The sequence below is a fragment of the Oncorhynchus keta genome, chromosome 6 (assembly GCF_023373465.1).
Source record: "Oncorhynchus keta strain PuntledgeMale-10-30-2019 chromosome 6, Oket_V2, whole genome shotgun sequence".
Lineage (NCBI taxonomy): Eukaryota > Metazoa > Chordata > Actinopteri > Salmoniformes > Salmonidae > Oncorhynchus > Oncorhynchus keta.
The window spans coordinates 6,145,571-6,167,078 of record NC_068426.1 but is presented as its reverse complement, the minus strand read 5'-3'; the positions used below and the strand labels follow the sequence as shown (position 1 = coordinate 6,167,078).

At 45.2% G+C, this 21,508-nt stretch overlaps 1 protein-coding gene across 1 annotated transcript; it reads right to left on the bottom strand.

The window, feature by feature from the left end:
• Positions 1-523: 523 nt before the first annotated feature.
• On the bottom strand, positions 524-21,060 carry smad9 (SMAD family member 9). The gene is made up of 6 exons (XM_052520363.1): positions 21,033-21,060; positions 13,893-14,150; positions 11,814-11,915; positions 9,213-9,434; positions 6,074-6,330; positions 524-3,121 (listed from the first exon to the last, which is right to left on the bottom strand). The coding sequence occupies exons 2-6, from the start codon at positions 14,050-14,052 to the stop codon at positions 2,978-2,980; spliced, it is 885 nt and encodes a 294-aa protein (XP_052376323.1). The 5' UTR covers positions 14,053-14,150; positions 21,033-21,060; the 3' UTR covers positions 524-2,977.
• Between the last annotated feature and the right edge of the window lie 448 nt (positions 21,061-21,508).

Sequence of the window (21,508 nt, the reverse complement as noted above, 5' to 3'; positions counted from 1 at the left end):
TAAAACTACTTCATGCATCGTAAATATACTACACACAACTACTTAATGTATCGTAAATATACTACACATAAAACGACTTCATGTATCGTAAATATACTACACACAACTACTTAATGTATCGTAAATATACTACACATAAAACTACTTCATGCATCGTAAATATACTACACATAAAACTACTTCATGTATCGTAAATATACTACACATAAAACTACTTCATGTATCGTAAATATACTACACATAAAACGACTTCATGTATCGTAAATATACTACACATAAAACTACTTCATGTATCATAAATATACTACACATAAAACGACTTCATGTATCGTAAATATACTACACACAAAACTACTTCATGTATCATAAATATACTACACATAAAACGACTTCATGTATCGTAAATATACTACACACAGAACTACTTCATGTATCATAAATATACTACAAAACAAAATCCTTTCAATTCAAAAAAAAAATATTTAATGAAGTAATCAGAAAGGCAGTCAGAAACAACAGTAAATAATGTTTATAATGTTTATAATGTTTCCAAAAACACAATTTTATACACTGACATATACGTATCTATTAGTAACTACTGTTTCCTTTGATCTCAAATGCTACCCTACTGCACTATATAGGGAATAGGGTGCCATAGGGCTCTGGTCTAATGTAGTGCACTATATAGGGAATAGGGTGCCATAGGGCTCTGGTCTAATGTAGTGCACTATATAGGGAATAGGGTGCCATAGGGCTCTGGTCTAATGTAGTGCACTATATAGGGAATAGGGTGCCATAGGGCTCTGGTCTAATGTACTGCACTATATAGGGAATAGGATGCCATAGGGCTCTGGTCTAATGTAGTGCACTATATAGGGAATAGGGTGCCATAGGGCTCTGGTCTAAAGTAGTGCACTATATATAGGGAATAGGGTGCCATAGAGCTCTGGTCTAAAGTAGTGTACTATATAGGGAATAGTGCTCTGGTCTAAAGTAGTGCACTATATCAGGAATAGGGTGCTATAGCGCTCTGGTCTAAAGTAGTGAACTATATAGGGAATAGGGTGCCATAGGGCTCTGGTCTAAAGTAGTGCACTATATAGGAAATAGTGCTCTGGTCTAAAGTAGTGCACTATATAGGGAATAGGGTGCTATAGGGCTCTGGTCTAAAGTAGTGCAGTATATAGGGAATAGGGATCTGGTCTAATGTAGTGCACTATATAGGGAATAGGGTGCCATAGGGCTCTGGTCTAAGGTAGTGCACTATATAGGGAATAGGGTGCCATAGGGCTCTGGTCTAATGTAGTGCACTATATAGGGAATAGGGTGCCATAGGGCTCTGGTCTAATGTAGTGCACTATATAGGGAATAGGGTGCCATAGGGCTCTGGTCTAATGTAGTGCACTATATAGGGAATAGGGTGCCATAGGGCTCTGGTCTAATGTACTGCACTATATAGGGAATAGGATGCCATAGGGCTCTGGTCTAATGTAGTGCACTATATAGGGAATAGGGTGCCATAGGGCTCTGGTCTAAAGTAGTGCACTATATATAGGGAATAGGGTGCCATAGAGCTCTGGTCTAAAGTAGTGTACTATATAGGGAATAGTGCTCTGGTCTAAAGTAGTGCACTATATCAGGAATAGGGTGCTATAGCGCTCTGGTCTAAAGTAGTGAACTATATAGGGAATAGGGTGCCATAGGGCTCTGGTCTAAAGTAGTGCACTATATAGGAAATAGTGCTCTGGTCTAAAGTAGTGCACTATATAGGGAATAGGGTGCTATAGGGCTCTGGTCTAAAGTAGTGCAGTATATAGGGAATAGGGATCTGGTCTAATGTAGTGCACTATATAGGGAATAGGGTGCCATAAGGTGCCATAGGGCTCTGGTCTAAGGTAGTGCACTATATAGGGAATAGGGTGCCATAGGGCTCTGGTCTAATGTAGTGCACTATATAGGGAATAGGGTGCCATAGGTCTCTGGTCTAATGTAGTGCACTATATAGGGAATAGGGTGCCATAGGGCTCTGGTCTAATGTAGTGCACTATATAGGGAATAGGGGGCCATAGGGGGCACACAACACTGTCTTTGAGTGAGTTAAAGAGTATTTAAACTGAGCTGTGTGGTTGAATACAGTATCTGTAGATTACAGTGAACAAAAAGGTGATTGAATGATAGTTGAAACCACAGTCTAATGACACTGAAGGGCTAGATTAAATCCATTCTGCCTTAACCCACAACTGCCTCGCAGCATCATTGTTTTTTGTTTAGGCGTTGTGGGAGAGGTGTACCGCGTTGGAGCTGCCGAAGCAGCAACGGGCTCCCGGCGTTGTACCTGTGCAGGACATTGCCTTTGAATGCGTCTAGTTGCACTAGTAATGACCTCATGTAGCCGTGTTACAAGTTGGAACACTGGATCGCTTGTTGTAATCTACGCCTCGATTGGCTGATGTAAAAATCCTTATAATTGCTTCATTTCAGTGTTATTATTATTTCAACTATAGCCTACACTTTTCTCGTTCTGAACTTCTAACGCAGGTGGGATTGATTAAAGATGTGTTATTTTAGACAGCTCCCATCACAGTTACACACCTCTGACATCACCTAAACAAAGAAAACACAATGAAACGGATATAGCGTTGTCGGTTGACGCTGGATAGCGCCCGTACAGTAAAACTAGACAGCAGAGTAGCTAAAACAATGCAATATAGGCATCTGCATCACTGACACATTTTACATTGACTAACTGAAAGCTACAGTAACTTCTGTATGTATGATTGATTGTCATCAACTTCAATAACATTCGTAATGTTAAGTGACGGTTGATTCCTGTCAGGAAGAAAAGGCTGCTATTTCAATAGCGTCAGTCGAGATAAGCATAGATCCATTAAGATGTGTGTGTGTGTCAGGATACAGAGGATATGTGTGTGTGTGTGTATGTTTTAGGACAGACCACATCTGTGTGTGTATGTATGTGTTAGGACACGGAGGAGATGGGGTTATGAGGAGAGCCCATCTGTGTGAGGACTTTGTCCAGCCACTGCAGAGGGCCGTGCAGGTGCACCTCTATCCAGCAGGGGGTGCTGGTGACATCCTGTCGGTGGTACTCTGCACCCCAGCCCTGCATAGAAGAAGAGGAAGTAAACACAACGTTTTCAGAGACGTGTTCAACTGGACGTTTTGGAACCTTCGGATAGAAATATGTTATGTAGAACAAACATGCCTCTCAGACAAAGTATCACATCTGCTCTATTCATGGAATTTCTATGTGCAACATTCGATAACGTTTGGCAATTGAATGTGGCCCAGATTGTATAGATTAGTGCACACTGTAGCAAAACATCGCAAAAGGGTTTGGCAACATAAAACAAAAAAAGTTTCTTATTGAACAAGTTCAGGTAGTCCCTCCCTGTAGTTCCTCCCTGTACTCCCTCCCTGTAGTTCCCCCACTGTAGTCCCTCCCTGTAGTTCCTCCCTGTAGTCCCCCTGTAGTCCCCCTCTGTAGTCCCCCCCTGTAGTTCCCCCCTGTAGTTCCTCCCTGTGTTCCCCCCTGTGTTCCCCCCTGTGTTGCTCCCTGTGTTCCCCACTGTGTTCCTCCCTGTGTTCCTCCCTGTAGTCCCTCCCTGTAGTCCCTCCCTGTGTTCCTCCCTGTAGTCCCTCCCTGTGTTCCTCCCTGTAGTCCCTCCCTGTGTTCCTCCCTGTAGTCCCTCCCTGTGTTCCTCCCTGTAGTCCCTCCCTGTGTTCCTCCCTGTAGTCCCTCCCTGTAGTCCCTCCCTGTAGTTCATCCCTGTAGTCCCCCTGTAGTTCCTCCCTGTAGTTCCCCCCTGTAGTTCCTCCCTGTAGTCCCTCCCTGTAGTTCCTCCCTGTAGTCCCTCCCTCTAGTTCCCCCTGTGTTCCTCTCTGTAGTCCCCCCCTGTGTTCCTCCCTGTAGTCCCTCCCTGTAGTTCCCCCCTGTAGTTCCCCCCTGTGTTCCTCCCTGTAGTCCCTCCCTGTGTTCCTCTCTGTAGTCCCCCCCTGTGTTCCTCTCTGTAGTCCCCCCCTGTGTTCCTCCCTGTAGTCCCCCTGTAGTCCCCCCCTGTGTTCCTCCCTGTAGTCCCTCCCTGTAGTTCCTCCCTGTAGTCCCTCCCTCTAGTTCCCCCCTGTGTTCCTCCTGTAGTCCCTCCCCCTCCCCCCTGTGTTCCTCCCTGTAGTCCCTCCTCCCTGTAGTCCCTCCCTGTAGTCCCTCCCTGTAGTCCCTCCCTCTAGTTCCCCCCTGTAGTCCCCCCCTGTAGTCCCTCCCTGTAGTCCCCCCCTGTAGTCCCCCCTGTAGTCCCCCCCTGTGTTCCTCCCTGTAGTCCCTCCCTGTAGTCCCCCCCTGTAGTTCCCCCCTGTAGTCCCCCCCTGTGTTCCCCCCTGTGTTGCTCCCTGTAGTCCCTCCCTGTGTTCCCCCCTGTGTTCCTCCCTGTGTTCCTCCCTGTAGTCCCTCCCTATAGTCCCTCCCTGTAGTCCAGTCCCTCCCTGTAGTCCCTCCCTGTGTTCCTCCCTGTAGTCCCTCCCTGTAGTTCATCCCTGTGTTCCTCCCTGTAGTCCCTCCCTGTGTTCCTCCCTGTAGTCCCTCCCTGTGTTCCTCCCTGCAGTCCCTCCCTGTAGTCCCTCCCTGTAGTTCATCCATGTGTTCCTCCCTATAGTCCCTCCCTGTAGTCCCTCCCTGTGTTCCTCCCTGTAGTCCCTCCCTGTAGTCCCTCCCTGTGTTCCTCCCTGTAGTTCCTCCCTGTAGTCCCCCCTGTAGTCCCTCCCTGTAGTTCCTCCCTATAGTCCCTCCCTGTAGTTCATCCCTGTAGTCCCTCCCTGTAGTCCCCCCCTGTGTTCCTCCCTGTAGTCCCTCCCTGTAGTCCCTCCCTGTAGTCCCCCCTGTAGTCCCTCCCTGTAGTCCCTCCCTGTAGTCCCCCCCTGTAGTCCCTCCCTGTAGTCCAGTCCCCCCCTGTGTTCCTCCCTGTAGTCCCCCCCTGTGTTCCTCCCTGTAGTCCAGTCCCTCCCTGTGTTCCTCCCTGTAGTCCCTCCCTGTAGTTCCCCCTGTAGTTCCTCCCTGTAGTCCCTCCCTGTAGTCCCTCCCTCTAGTTCCTCCCTGTGTTCCTTCCTGTAGTCCAGTCCCTCCCTGTGTTCCTCCCTGTAGTCCCTCCCTGTAGTTCCCCCTGTAGTTCCTCCCTGTAGTCCCCCCCTGTAGTCCCTCCCTGTAGTCCCCCCCTGTAGTCCCCCCTGTAGTCCCCCCCTGTGTTCCTCCCTGTAGTCCCTCCCTGTAGTCCCTCCCTCTAGTTCCTCCCTGTAGTCCAGTCCCCCCCTGTGTTCCTCCCTGTAGTCCCCCCCTGTGTTCCTCCCTGTAGTCCAGTCCCTCCCTGTAGTCCCTCCCTGTAGTCCAGTCCCTCCCTGTAGTCCCTCCCTGTGTTCCTCCCTGTAGTCCCCCTCCTGTAGTCCCCCACCTGCCCCCACCTGTCCGTTTCTGTGGCAACTTGAGAATCTTGTGTACACATTTGCGTATATACGTGCACGCGGGGTGTGTGTGTTGGTGTACGTGTGTGTAACAAGATACGACCGTGACCAATATGTGTGTGTGCAGTGGTCTTGGAACACTCTCACTCCAGGCGGGAGCCAAATATCAGAACAACATGGTGTTGAGTTACCGTGGAAACAACGCTTTCAACATAATGACTTCTTTCAAATTTGTACAAATCATAAAACCATTTAGAAATATTTGGCAAACATAAAAAAAGATATTGAATGCCATCTGAAGTTTGTAGGCTGTTCACTATTACATCATTCTTTCTTGAAGCTCCTAAACAATGTCGTTTCTACAGAGCCAAGTATCAGAATAACATGGTGTTGAGTTACCGTGGAAACAACGTAGACATCTCAGTTCTTGTCTCTTCGCTCACAGACATCTGTTTAAATGTGAGTTTCAGTGCTACATTCACTGCCCATGCAGACTCTCTCATAACCCCACCCTATTAACACCTGACCCTTCACCATCTGACCTCTAACCCCACACTCTAATACCTGACCCTTCACCATCTGACCTCTAACCCCTGACCCCAGTTACCTTGACAAAGCTCATGCGTATAGTACACATCTTGGTGAGTTCGTAGACCACCTCGAAGCCGTGGTTGACGGACTGAGAGAGGAGCTCGGCGAACAGCTGGTTGTTGAAGATCTTCAGACTACAGCCGCTGGGGATCTTACACACGGTGGTGGCATGGAAACCATGCTGATAGTTACAGTTACGACTCTGGACGAAGATACTGCTGTCACTCAGACACTCGGCGTACACCTCACCACCCACGTAGTAGAGATGGACACCTGGAGGGGGAGGGAGGGAGAGAGAGGGGGGAGAGAGAGAGAGGAGAGTTAGGAATCTGGATGAAGATACTGCTGTCACTCAGACACTCGGCGTACACCTCACCACCCACGTAGTAGAGATGGACACCTGGAGGGGGAGGGAGCCAGAAGGGTTAAAATCCTTGAGCTCATTGCTATCTGCAATCATCTTGGCAGAGAAGAGGCCATACGGAGAGACATGAATAAGTTGAAAATAAAATCACTCCAATAATATCATTATTTTCTAGCAGTAGCCTACAATAACAGTTTGCGTCTTTGAAAACTGACTATATTTATGGTTCACTCCCTGGTTCCTAGCAGAGTTTCTCAGTTGACACTATCATTCCAGTGTAATGTCTCTAAAGCCAGCTATCATTCCAGTGTAATGTCTCCAAAGCCAGCTATCATTCCAGTGTAATGTCTCCAAAGCTAGCTATCATTCCAGTGTAATGTCTCTAAAGCTAGCTATCATTCCAGTGTAATGTCTCCAAAGCCAGCTATCATTCCAGTGTAATGTCTCTAAAGCCAACTATCATTCCAGTGTAATGTCTCTAAAGCTAGCTATTATGACACTATCATTCCAGTATAATGTCTCGAAAGCCAACTATCATTTCAGTGTAATGTCTCCAAAGCTAGCTATCACGACACTATCATTCCAGTGTAATGTCTCTAAAGCTAGCTATCATGACACTATCATTCCAGTGTAATGTCTCTAAAGCTAGCTATCATGACACTATCATTCTAGTGTAATGTCTCTAAAGCTAGCTATCATGACACTATCATTCCAGTGTAATGTCTCTAAAGCTAGCTATCGTGACACTATCATTTCAGTGTAATGTCTCCAAAGCTAACTATCATGACACTATCATTCCAGTGTAATGTCTCTAAAGCTAGCTATCATGACACTATCATTTCAGTGTAATGTCTCCAAAGCTAGCTATCATGACACTATCATTCCAGTGTGATGTTTCTAAAGCTAGCTATCATGACACTATCATTCCAGTGTAATGTCTCTAATGCTAGCTATCATGACACTATCATTCTAGTGTAATGTCTCCCAAAGCTAGCTATCATGACACTATCATTCCAGTGTAATGTCTCTAAAGCTAGCTATCATGACACTATCATTCCAGTGCAATGTCTCCAAAGCTAGCTATCATGACACTATCATTCCAGTGCAATGTCTCCAAAGCTAGCTATCATGACACTATCATTCCAGTGTAATGTCTCTAAAGCTAGCTATCATGACACTGTCATTCCAGTGTAATGTCTCCAAAGCTAGCTATCATGACACTATCATTCCAGTGTAATGTCTCTAAAGCTAGCTATCATGACACTATCATTGCAGTGCAATGTCTCTAAAGCTAGCTATCATGACACTATCATTCCAGTGTAATGTCTCTAAAGCTAGCTATCATGACACTATCATTCCAGTGTAATGTCTCTAAAGCTAGCAATCATGACACTATCATTCCAGTGCAATGTCTCTAAAGCTAGCTATCATGACACTATCATTCCAGTGTAATGTCTCTAAAGCTAGCTATCATGACACTATCATTCCTGTGTAATGTCTCTAAAGCTAGCTATCATGACACACCTAGCTGAGTGTTTCATCCCTTGCCAAGACAGAGTGGTAATGGTCTCCTTATAAACCAGCCGTGTCTGGATAGATTCACTTCACTTCTGTGTGTGTGTGTGTGTGTGTGTGTGTGTGTGTGTGTGTGTGTGTGTGTGTGTGTGTGTGTGTGTGTGTGTGTGTGTGTGTGTGTGTGTGTGTGTGTGTGTGTGTGTGTGTGTGTGTGTGTGTGTGTAATAGGGGGACTGAGGGATGTGGGAGGAGGCCCAAACTTGGCTCCTCTCCGACCTCTCCTAGTTCTCAACACAACACATGTTTTTGACAGCAGCCCATGGCAACGTTTTATCTTTATCCAATGTTGGCACGGCAACTATGATCTGACACCATGAGAAAAGCCAAAAGGCCAGGCTGTCCCAGGTCATATGGGCCTCTTTCACTCACTCACTCACACACACACACACACACACACACACACACACACACACACACACACACACACACACACACACACACACTCACACTCACACTCACACTCACACAGCACACACACACACACACACACACACACTCACACTCACACTCACACACACACACAGAGAGAGAGACCTACAACAGCCATGATACATGGTTTGTCGCCAGTCTAAGTGAGAGACCAGCAGGACTTTTCCTCTGTTACTGAACTCTCTTTAATAAAATAAGAAGACATGTTACTATGTCTGCATCCCAAATGGCTTCCTATGGCTTCAAATGTCTCCATATAGCTATATATGGCTTCAAATGGCTCCATATGGCTTCCTATGGCTTCAAATGGCTCCATATCGCTTCCTATGGATCCCTATGGCTCCCTATGGCTCCAAATGGCTCCATATCTTCAAATGGCTCCTATGACTTCCTATAGCTCCCTATGACTTCCTATAGCTCCCTATGGCTTCAAATGGCTCCATATCACTTCCTATGGCTTCAAATGTCTCCATATAGCTATATATGGCTTCAAATGGCTCCATATGGCTTCCTATGGCTTCAAATGGCTTCAAATGACTTTCTATGGCTCCCAGAGGTCTCTGGGTCAAAAGGAATACACTATATAAGGGATTGAGTACCAGTGCACAGTGGCAGATGACTAGTTGTTTACATTGTGAAACAAACACTCATAATGAATGAACACTTTATTTAAAATGGGTCATTTTCACTATGTTCCTTTGCCTGTGTGCCTCTGTATGTGCGTGTGTGTGTGTGTGTGTGTGTGTGCGTGTGTGTGTGCTTTCCGCCTCTGCGTGTGCCTTCTCACCTTTTCCTATGTGCCTGCGTGTGTGTTCGATGGTTGAGTTGCGGTTGACGTTAGACAACAGGCCGAGACAGAAGCGGTTCTTGTTGTTGGAGGGGTCGGTGAAGCCGTCCACCAGGACACTACGGGACGAGGCGTGGAACGTCTCTCCAACACGATTATTCAGCTCGTAGTACGCCACTGAACACCAGTACTCTGGCTCCTCATAACACACAGGCCGCAGATCTATACAGAGAGGAAGGGGTTAAGGCGTCCACATGCTTCCAGGCCCAAACAGTTGAAAAATAACGCACCAAATCTCTTAGTTAGATGTACAATTGCGTGACTAAGATCTCCATGGCAAAAAAAAAAAAACGTAAAAATTAACGGCATATTTCTTGAGTTATCTTTGATTAATTATGACTAGGAAGTGTATACTGGCTACGGCGTCTCTTGCCGCGTTTTTTCTCGTTTTTTAAGGGAGTATGCGAGTACACTTGTTCGGTTCGGCTGCCGAACTGAAGCATGCTGACTGAGGCATGCTGACTAATGTATGCTGACTGAAGCATGCTGACTGAAGCATGCTGACTGAGGCATGCTGACTGAAGCATGCTGACTGAAGCATGCTGACTGAAGCATGCTGACTGAGGCATGCTGACTGAGGCATGCTGACTGAAGCATGCTGACTGAAACATGCTGACTGAGGCATGCTGACTGAGGCATGCTGACTGAGGCATGCTGACTGAGGCATGCTGACTGAAACATGCTGACTGAGGCATGCTGACTGAGGCATGCTGACTGAAACATGCTGACTGAAACATGCTAACTGAGGCATGCTGACTGAGACATGCTGACTGAAACATGCTGACTGAAACATGCTGACTGAGGCATGCTGACTGAAACATGCTGACTGAAGCATGCTGACTGAGGCATGCTGACTGAGGCATGCTGACTGAAACATGCTGACTGAAGCATGCTGACTGAGGCATGCTAACTGAGGCATGCTGACTGAAGCATGCTGACTGAGTCATGCTAACTGAGGCATGCTGACTGAGGCATGCTGACTGAAGCATGCTGACTGAAACATGCTAACTGAGGCATGCTAACTGAGGCATGCTGACTGAGGCATGCTGACTGAGACATGCTAACTGAGGCATGCTGACTGAGGCATGCTGACTGAGGCATGCTAACTGAGGCATGCTGACTGAGGCATGCTGACTGAGGCATGCTGACTGAGGCATGCTGACTGAGGCATGCTGACTGAGGCATGCTGACTGAGGCATGCTGACTGAGGCATGCTAACTGAGGCATGCTAACTGAGGCATGCTGACTGAGGCATGCTGACTGAAACATGCTGACTGAGGCATGCTGACTGAGGCATGCTGACTGAAGCATGCTGACTGAGGCATGCTGACTGAAACAGGTATTCAGACCCTTTGCTATGAGACTCTAAATTGAGCTCAGGTGCATCCTGTTTCCATTGATCATCCTTGAGATGTTTCTACAACTTGATTGAAGTCCACCTGTGGTATATTTAATTGACTGGACATGATTTGGAAAGGCACACACCTGTCTATATAAGGTCCCACAGTTGACAGTGCATGTCAGAGCAAAAACCAAGCCTTGAGGTTGAAGGAATTGTCCGTAGAGCTCAGAGACAGGATTGTGTCGAGGCACAGATCTGGGGAAGGGTACCAAAACAAGGACTCAAGGAAACAAGATTCTCTGGTATGATGAAACCAAGACTCAACTCTTTGGCCTGAATACCATACGTCACTTCTGGAGAAAACCTGGCACCATCCCTACGGTGAAGCATGGTGGTGGCAGCATCATGTCTGGAGGAAACCTGGCACCATCCCTAAGGTGAAGCATGGTGGTGGCAGCATCATGTCTGGCACCAACCCTACGGTGAAGCATGGTGGTGGCAGCATCATGTCTGGAGGAAACCTGGCACCATCCCTACGGTGAAGCATGGTGGTGGCAGCATCATGTCTCGAGGAAACCTGGCACCATCCCTACAGTGAAGCATGGTGGTGGCAGCATCATGTCTGGAGGAAACCTGGCACCATCCCTGCGGTGAAGCATGGTGGTGGCAGCATCATGCTGTGGGAATGTTTTTCAGCAGCAGGGACTAGGAAATTAGTCAGGGTCGAGGGAAAGATGAACGGAGCAAAGTACAGAGAGATCCTTAATGAAAACCAAATACAGGTGCGCCAAGCTTGTAGCGACATACCCAGGAAGACTCAAGGCTGTAATCACTGCCAAATGTGATTCAACAAAGTACTGAGTAAAGGGTCTGAATACTTATGTAAATATGATATTTAAGTTTTTTTATTTTGAATACACTTGCAAAATTGTCTAAAAACCTGTTTATGCTTTGTCATTATGGGGTATTGTGTCTATAATTATTAGGGGGGAAAAAAACTATTTTAGAATAAGGCTGTAATGTAACAAAATGTGTAAAAAGTGGTCTGAATACTTTCCGAATGCACTCGGTGGGACAACCACATTTCACAGTCATAGTAAGTACATGTTTCTTCAATAAAGACGATATCAGCAGAGCCAGTAGTAGTAGGAAAAGACAAGTGCTAGGATTAGTTTAAGGATATATATATATTTTTTTACCTATGTGCGGAGCTGAGAAGGTGAGCTTGTGTGTGGAGTCTCCAGGCTTGACATCCTCAGTTGGGACTGTCTCCATCATGCTATAGGGGGGAGGTGGGGTCTCTGCAGGGAGGAAGGGAACGGGGGTGGAGTGGAACAGAGGGGGGAGTAGAGGGGTGGAGGGGTACAGAGGGGGGCGGAGGGGAACAGAGGGAGTAGAGAGGTGGAGGGGAACAGAGGGAGGCGGAGGGGGACATGGAGGGAGTAGAGGGGTGGAGGGGAACACAGGGGGGAGGAGGGAGTAGAGGGGTGGAGAGGAACAGAGAGGGGCGGAGGGGAACAGAGGGGGGGCAGAGGGGAACAGAAGGGGGAGGAGGGAGCAGAGGGGGGAGGAAGAGAAATTACAACACATCAAAAGTAAAATAATATATACATAGCTACAAAAGGATTATACTAATAGGACAAATTACTATTTGATCTTTATTAAGATGATTACTGCAATGGTACTGTATTACACTACCAGTAGTAGTACTGTATTACAATATTAGTAGTAGTACTGTATTACAATATTAGTAGTAGTAGTGTATTACACTACCAGTAGTAGTACTGTATTACACTACCAGTAGTAGTACTGTATTACTATATTAGTAGTAGTACTGTATTACAGTATTAGTAGTAGTACTGTATTACAATATTATTAGTAGTACTGTATTACACTACCAGTAGTAGTACTGTATTACAATATTAGTAGTAGTACTGTATTACAATATTAGTAGTAGTACTGTATTACACTACCAGTAGTAGTACTATATTACAATATTAGTAGTAGTAGTGTATTACAATATTAGTAGTAGTACTGTATTACACTACCAGTAGTAGTACTGTATTACAATATTAGTAGTAGTACTGTATTACAATATTAGTAGTAGTACTGTATTACACTACCAGTAGTAGTACTGTATTACTATATTAGTAGTAGTACTGTATTACACTACCAGTAGTAGTACTGTATTACAATATTAGTAGTAGTACTGTATTACAATATTAGTAGTAGTACTGTATTACAATATTAGTAGTAGTACTGTATTACACTACCAGTAGTAGTACTGTATTACAATATTAGTAGTAGTACTGTATTACAATATTATTAGTAGTACTGTAGTACACTACCAGTAGTAGTACTGTAGTACACTACCAGTAGTAGTACTGTATTACAATATTAGTAGTAGTACTGAATTACAATATTAGTAGTAGTACTGTATTACAATATTAGTAGTAGTACTAGTGCCATTGAAATTAGCCTAAATATTGTTCTGGTATCGATGGCTCCATCTTACCGTCCAAACACTTTGTATGCAGTCGGCAATACACTTGTACACTTAGCCATTTCCTAGACCTTAGCCATTTCCTAGACCTTAGCCATTAGCCATTTCCTAGACCTTAGCCATTAGCCATTTCCTAGACCTTAGACCTTAGCCATTTCCTAGACCTTAGCCATTTCCTAGACCATAGCCATTTCCTAGACCTTAGCCATTTCCTAGACCTTAGCCATTTCCTAGACCTTAGCCATTAGCCATTTCCTAGACCTTAGTCATTTCCTAGACCTTAGCCATTAGCCATTTCCTAGACCTTAGCCATTAGCCATTTCCTAGACCTTAGCCATTAGCCATTTCCTAGACCTTAGCCATTTCCTAGACCTTAGCCATTCGCCATTTCCTAGACAAGGTGGTGAAAAATTGTGTTTCCTAAAAGAAAGAAAGCATATTTTTCAGCGTTTTTCCCCCCAGCCTTGTCACCATTAAATCTAGTTTAGGATGAAATCGACACCTATGCAGCCTGAATTTATAATGTTTCAGGTATGAACCGGTACAAGGGGGATACGAGTGCATTGCCGGACATTTGCATGGCAAGATGGAAACGACTCAATATCGCCACCAGCTGGCATTTGGGCTACATTGCAGTAATAAGCTCAATAGAGATAATAGCAGCCTAAAGCAATACAGTCATCGCATTTCTACCTATAATGTGGTATGGGACGGCTATAGGACTGTAGTAGTAGTTTTGTAGTATTAAGTATACGTATGCATTTAGTAGGTGTACCTGTGATGTGGTAGGGGCTGGTAGGTTCGGCTGAGCTGCTGGGAGAGTTGGGGTAGCTGGCGGAGGTGGGGGACTGGGTGAGAGAGGATGAGGAGGTGGAAGAAAAGGAGGCGCAAGGGAGAGGAGGGAAGGAGTCCGGGTATGTAGCGTTCTGGGGCATCAGGGGCTCGTTGTGGAGCGAGGCATTCCGGAATTTAGCCAGTAGACTGTGCTGGGGGTTAAACTCACTGTGGCGGGGGACCAACACTGGGGGAAGCACTGAGAGGGGTAGGGGACAGAGAGACAGACAGAGAAAGGGAGAGACAGAGAAAAGTGGGGAGAGAGAAAAAGAGAGATCGACAGTGAAAGAGACAGACAGGCAGAGAATGGGGGAGAGCGAGAGAGAGACAAACAGACAGAGACAGAGAGAGCAAGAGAGAGAGAGAGAGAGAGAGAGAGAGAGAGAGAGAGAGAGAGAGAGAGAGAGAGAGAGAGAGAGAGAGAGAGGAGAGAAACAGAGAGAGAACGAGGAGAGAAACAGAGAGGGGAGAGGAGAGAGAAACAGAGAGAGGAGAGAAACAGAGAGAGAACGAGGAGAGAGAGAGACAGAGACAGAGAGATTGATCGGTCAGTACAGTTCTTCTCATATCAAATAACTGTAAATCCAGTTTGTCTCTGAACAGAACACAGTGCGGCTGTGATCAGGTTTCATCCCACATCCCTCTACTGACCTTTATCTCAGATAATTAAAACACAGGAACAATAGAGAGACAGACAGACCACAGAGATGTGTCTGAAATGGTACCCTATGAGGGCCCTGGTCAACAGTAGTGCGCTATTTATTGAATAGGGTGCCAATCCCGACTCAAGACTGGGTTAGATCACACAGGACAGTCTACTGAGTCTGGCAAAATCCCATCTCTGATTTACATCTCTGATTTACATACTGTATATTGTAAAACGGTTTGCAATCAGTAAAAGGTAAGAAGAGTCTAGGCTACGTGTGACGTATTATATCATCCCGTATTGTAATACACCTGGTGTCTCTACCTGTCTGTAGGGGTTAATATAGCTTCATACCTGGTGTCTCTACCTGTCTGTAGGGGTTAATATAGCTTCATACCTGGTGTCTGTAGGGGTTAATATAGCTTCATACCTGGTGTCTCTACCTGTCTGTAGGGGTAGGGGCTGGTACCTGAGCTTAATATAAGCTTCATACCTGGTGTCTGTAGGGGTTAATATAGCTTCATACCTGGTGTCTCTACCTGTCTGTAGGGGTTAATATAGCTTCATACCTGGTGTCTGTAGGGGTTAATATAGCTTCATACCTGGTGTCTCTACCTGTCTGTAGGGGTTAATATAGCTTCATACCTGGTGTCTCTACCTGTCTGTAGGGGTTAATATAGCTTCATACCTGGTGTCTCTACCTGTCTGTAGGGGTTAATATAGCTTCATACCTGGTGTCTGTAGGGGTTAATATAGCTTCATACCTGGTGTCTCTACCTGTCTGTAGGGGTTAATATAGCTTCATACCTGGTGTCTGTAGGGGTTAATATAGCTTCATACCTGGTGTCTCTACCTGTCTGTAGGGGTTAATATAGCTTCATACCTGGTGTCTGTAGGGGTTAATATAGCTTCATACCTGGTGTCTCTACCTGTCTGTAGGGGTTAATATAGCTTCATACCTGGTGTCTCTACCTGTCTGTAGGGGTTAATATAGCTTCATACCTGGTGTCTCTACCTGTCTGTAGGGGTTAATATAGCTTCATACCTGGTGTCTGTAGGGGTTAATATAGCTTCATACCTGGTGTCTGTAGGGGTTAATATAGCTTCATACCTGGTGTCTCTACCTGTCTGTAGGGGTTAATATAGCTTCATACCTGGTGTCTGTAGGGGTTAATATAGCTTCATACCTGGTGTCTCTACCTGTCTGTAGGGGTTAATATAGCTTCATACCTGGTGTCTCTACCTGTCTGTAGGGGTTAATATAGCTTCATACCTGGTGTCTGTAGGGGTTAATATAGCTTCACACCTGGTGTCTCTACCTGTCTGTAGGGGTTAATATAGCTTCATACCTGGTGTCTCTACCTGTCTGTAGGGGTTAATATAGCTTCATACCTGGTGTCTGTAGGGGTTAATATAGCTTCATACCTGGTGTCTCTACCTGTCTGTAGGGGTTAATATAGCTTCATACCTGGTGTCTGTAGGGGTTAATATAGCTTCATACCTGGTGTCTGTAGGGGTTAATATAGCTTCACACCTGGTGTCTCTACCTGTCTGTAGGGGTTAATATAGCTTCATACCTGGTGTCTCTACCTGTCTGTAGGGGTTAATATAGCTTCATACCTGGTGTCTCTACCTGTCTGTAGGGGTTAATATAGCTTCATACCTGGTGTCTCTACCTGTCTGTAGGGGTTAATATAGCTTCATACCTGGTGTCTGTAGGGGTTAATATAGCTTCATACCTGGTGTCTGTAGGGGTTAATATAGCTTCATACCTGGTGTCTCTACCTGTCTGTAGGGGTTAATATAGCTTCATACCTGGTGTCTCTACCTGTCTGTAGGGGTTAATATAGCTTCATACCTGGTGTCTCTACCTGTCTGTAGGGGTTAATATAGCTTCATACCTGGTGTCTCTACCTGTCTGTAGGGGTTAATATAGCTTCATACCTGGTGTCTGTAGGGGTTAATATAGCTTCATACCTGGTGTCTCTACCTGTCTGTAGGGGTTAATATAGCTTCATACCTGGTGTCTCTACCTGTCTGTAGGGGTTAATATAGCTTCATACCTGGTGTCTGTAGGGGTTAATATAGCTTCATACCTGGTGTCTCTACCTGTCTGTAGGGGTTAATATAGCTTCATACCTGGTGTCTGTAGGGGTTAATATAGCTTCATACCTGGTGTCTGTTGGGGTTAATATAGCTTCATACCTGGTCTCTACCTGTCTGTAGGGGTTAATATAGCTTCATACCTGGTGTCTGTAGGGGTTAATATAGCTTCATACCTGGTGTCTGTAGGGGTTAATATAGCTTCATACCTGTCTGTAGGGGTTAATATAGCTTCATACCTGGTGTCTGTAGCTTCACACCTGGTGTCTCTACCTGTCTGTAGGGGTTAATATAGCTTCATACCTGGTGTCTGTAGGGGTTAATATAGCTTCATACCTGGTGTCTGTAGGGGTTAATATAGCTTCATACCTGGTGTCTGTAGGGGTTAATATAGCTTCATACCTGGTGTCTGTAGGGGTTAATATAGCTTCATACCTGGTGTCTGTAGGGGTTAATATAGCTTCATACCTGGTGTCTGTAGGGGTTAATATAGCTTCATACCTGGTGTCTGTAGGGGTTAATATAGCTTCATACCTGGTGTCTGTACCTGTAGGGGTTAATATAGCTTCATACCTGGTGTCTGTAGGGGTTAATATAGCTTCATACCTGGTGTCTGTAGGGGTTAATATAGCTTCATACCTGGTGTCTGTTGGGGTTAATATAGCTTCATACCTGGTGTCTGTAGGGGTTAATATAGCTTCATACCTGGTGTCTGTAGGGGTTAATATAGCTTCATACCTGGTGTCTGTAGGGGTTAATATAGCTTCATACCTGGTGTCTCTACCTGTCTGTAGGGGTTAATATAGCTTCATACCTGGTGTCTGTAGGGGTTAATATAGCTTCATACCTGGTGTCTCTACCTGTCTGTAGGGGTTAATATAGCTTCATACCTGGTGTCTGTAGGGGTTAATATAGCTTCATACCTGGTGTCTGTAGGGGTTAATATAGCTTCATACCTGGTGTCTGTAGAGGTTAATATAGCTTCATACCTGGTGTCTGTAGGGGTTAATATAGCTTCATACCTGGTGTCTGTAGGGGTTAATATAGCTTCATACCTGGTGTCTGTAGGGGTTAATATAGCTTCATACCTGGTGTCTGTAGGGTTAATATAGCTTCATACCTGGTGTCTGTAGGGGTTAATATAGCTTCATACCTGGTGTCTGTAGTGGTTAATATAGCTTCATACCTGGTGTCTGTAGGGGTTAATATAGCTTCATACCTGGTGTCTGTAGTGGTTAATATAGCTTCATACCTGGTGTCTGTAGGGGTTAATATAGCTTCATACCTGGTGTCTGTAGGGGTTAATATAGCTTCATACCTGGTGTCTGTAGGGGTTAATATAGCTTCATACCTGGTGTCTGTAGTGGTTAATATAGCTTCACACCTGGTGTCTCTACCTGTCTGTAGGGGTTAATATAGCTTCATACCTGGTGTCTGTAGGGGTTAATATAGCTTCACACCTGGTGTCTCTACCTGTCTGTAGGGGTTAATATAGCTTCATACCTGGTGTCTGTAGGGGTTAATATAGCTTCACACCTGGTGTCTCTACCTGTCTGTAGGGGTTAATATAGCTTCATACCTGGTGTCTGTAGGGGTTAATATAGCTTCACACCTGGTGTCTCTACCTGTCTGTAGGGGTTAATATAGCTTCATACCTGGTGTCTGTAGGGGGTAATATAGCTTCATAACTGGTGTCTCTACCTGTCTGTAGGGGTTAATATAGCTTCATACCTGGTGTCTGTTGGGGTTAATATAGCTTCATACCTGGTGTCTCTACCTGTCTGTAGGGGTAAATATAGCTTCATACCTGGTGTCTGTAGGGGTTAATATAGCTTCACACCTGGTGTCTCTACCTGTCTGTAGTGGTTAATATAGCTTCATACCTGGTGTCTGTAGGGGTTAATATAGCTTCACACCTGGTGTCTCTACCTGTCTGTAGGGGTTAATATAGCTTCATACCTGGTGTCTGTAGGGGGTAATATAGCTTCATACCTGGTGTCTCTACCTGTCTGTAGGGGTTAATATAGCTTCATACCTGGTGTCTGTTGGGGTTAATATAGCTTCATACCTGGTGTCTCTACCTGTCTGTAGGGGGTAAATATAGCTTCATACCTGGTGTCTGTAGGGGTTAATATAGCTTCACACCTGGTGTCTCTACCTGTCTGTAGGGGTTAATATAGCTTCATACCTGGTGTCTGTAGGGGGTAATATAGCTTCATACCTGGTGTCTCTACCTGTCTGTAGGGGTTAATATAGCTTCATACCTGGTGTCTGTTGGGGTTAATATAGCTTCATACCTGGTGTCTCTACCTGTCTGTAGGGGTAAATATAGCTTCATACCTGGTGTCTGTAGGGGTTAATATAGCTTCACACCTGGTGTCTCTACCTGTCTGTAGTGGTTAATATAGCTTCATACCTGGTGTCTGTAGGGGTTAATATAGCTTCACACCTGGTGTCTCTACCTGTCTGTAGGGGTTAATATAGCTTCATACCTGGTGTCTGTAGGGGGTAATATAGCTTCATACCTGGTGTCTCTACCTGTCTGTAGGGGTTAATATAGCTTCATACCTGGTGTCTGTTGGGGTTAATATAGCTTCATACCTGGTGTCTCTACCTGTCTGTAGGGGTAAATATAGCTTCATACCTGGTGTCTGTAGGGGTTAATATAGCTTCACACCTGGTGTCTCTACCTGTCTGTAGGGGTTAATATAGCTTCATACCTGGTGTCTGTTGGGGTTAATATAGCTTCACACCTGGTGTCTCTACTTGTCTGTAGGGGTTAATATAGCTTCATACCTGGTGTCTGTAGGGGTTAATATAGCTTCACACCTGGTGTCTCTACCTGTCTGTAGGGGTTAATATAGCTTCATACCTGGTGTCTGTAGGGGTTAATATAGCTTCATACCTGGTGTCTGTAGGGGTTAATATAGCTTCACACCTGGTGTCTCTACCTGTCTGTTGGGGTTAATATAGCTTCACACCTGGTGTCTCTACCTGTCTGTAGGGGTTAATATAGCTTCATACCTGGTGTCTGTAGGGGTTAAATTAGCTTCATACCTGGTGTCTGTAGGGGTTAATATAGCTTCATACCTGGTGTCTGTAGGGGTAAATATAGCTTCATACCTGGTGTCTGTAGGGGTTAATATAGCTTCATACCTGGTGTCTGTAGGGGTAAATATAGCTTCATACCTGGTGTCTGTAGGGGTAAATATAGCTTCATACCTGGTGTCTGTAGGGGTTAATATAGCTTCATACCTGGTGTCTGTTGGGGTTAATATAGCTTCATACCTGGTGTCTGTTGGGGTTAATATAGCTTCATAACTGGTGTCTGTTGGGGTTAATATAGCTTCACACCTGGTGTCTCTACCTGTCTGTAGGGGTTAATATAGCTTCACACCTGGTGTCTCTACCTGTCTGTAGGGGTTAATATAGCTTCACACCTGGTGTCTCTACCTGTCTGTAGGGGTTAATATAGCTTCATACCTGGTGTCTGTAGAGGTTAATATAGCTTCATACCTGGCGTCTCTACCTGTCTGTAGGGGTTAATATAGCTTCATACCTGGTGTCTGTTGGGGTTAATATAGCTTCATACCTGGCGTCTCTACCTGTCTGTAGGGGTTAATATAGCTTCATACCTGGTGTCTGTACCTGTCTGTAGGGGTTAATATAGCTTCATACCTGGTGTCTGTAGAGGTTAATATAGCTTCATACCTGGCGTCTCTACCTGTCTGTAGGGGTTAATATAGCTTCATACCTGGTGTCTGTTGGGGTTAATATAGCTTCATACCTGGCGTCTCTACCTGTCTGTAGGGGTTAATATAGCTTCATACCTGGTGTCTGTAGAGGTTAATATAGCTTCATACCTGGCGTCTCTACCTGTCTGTAGGGGTTAATATAGCTTCATAACTGGTGTCTGTAGGGGTTAATATAGCTTCATACCTGGTGTCTGTAGTGGTTAATATAGCTTCATACCTGGTGTCTGTAGGGGTTAATATAGCTTCATACCTGGTGTCTGTAGGGGTAAATATAGCTTCATACCTGGCGTCTCTACCTGTCTGTAGGGGTTAATATAGCTTCATACCTGGTGTCTGTTGGGGTTAATATAGCTTCATACCTGGTGTCTCTACCTGTCTGTAGGGGTTAATATAGCTTCATACCTGGTGTCTGTAGGGGTTAATATAGCTTCATACCTGGTGTCTGTAGTGGTTAATATAGCTTCATACCTGGTGTCTCTACCTATCTGTAGGGGTTAATATAGCTTCATACCTGGTGTCTGTAGTGGTTAATATAGCTTCATACCTGGTGTCTGTAGTGGTTAATATAGCTTCATACCTGGTGTCTCTACCCGTCTGTAGTGGTAGGGGTTAATATAGCTTCATACCTGGTGTCTCTACCCGTCTGTAGTGGTAGGGGTTAATATAGCTTCATACCTGGTGTCTCTACCCGTCTGTAGTGGTAGGGGTTGATACAGATGTCTTTCTGTTTGGATCCGAAGGCGAATTCGCAGCACTCCAAGGCCTTGAGTTCGTGATGAGACTGTAGGTCGGGCCACCTCCACACTCTGCAGTAGATGACGTGGGGGAGACCCTTCCTGTGAGACACCTGGAGACGACCGTCCAGAGACCGAGGGATGGTCACACACTTACCTGTTGGAGGAGGTAGAGAGAGAGATTGGATCAGAGGTGTTACAGAATAAGCTACAAGAAAGGTGAAGGGAACAGTTTAGGAACAGGTTGGTTCCTATGGATGTGTACTTCCTGTCTGTTATGGACACTGGGGAGTGACGTGTTTCCTGGTCCTAGTTGTGA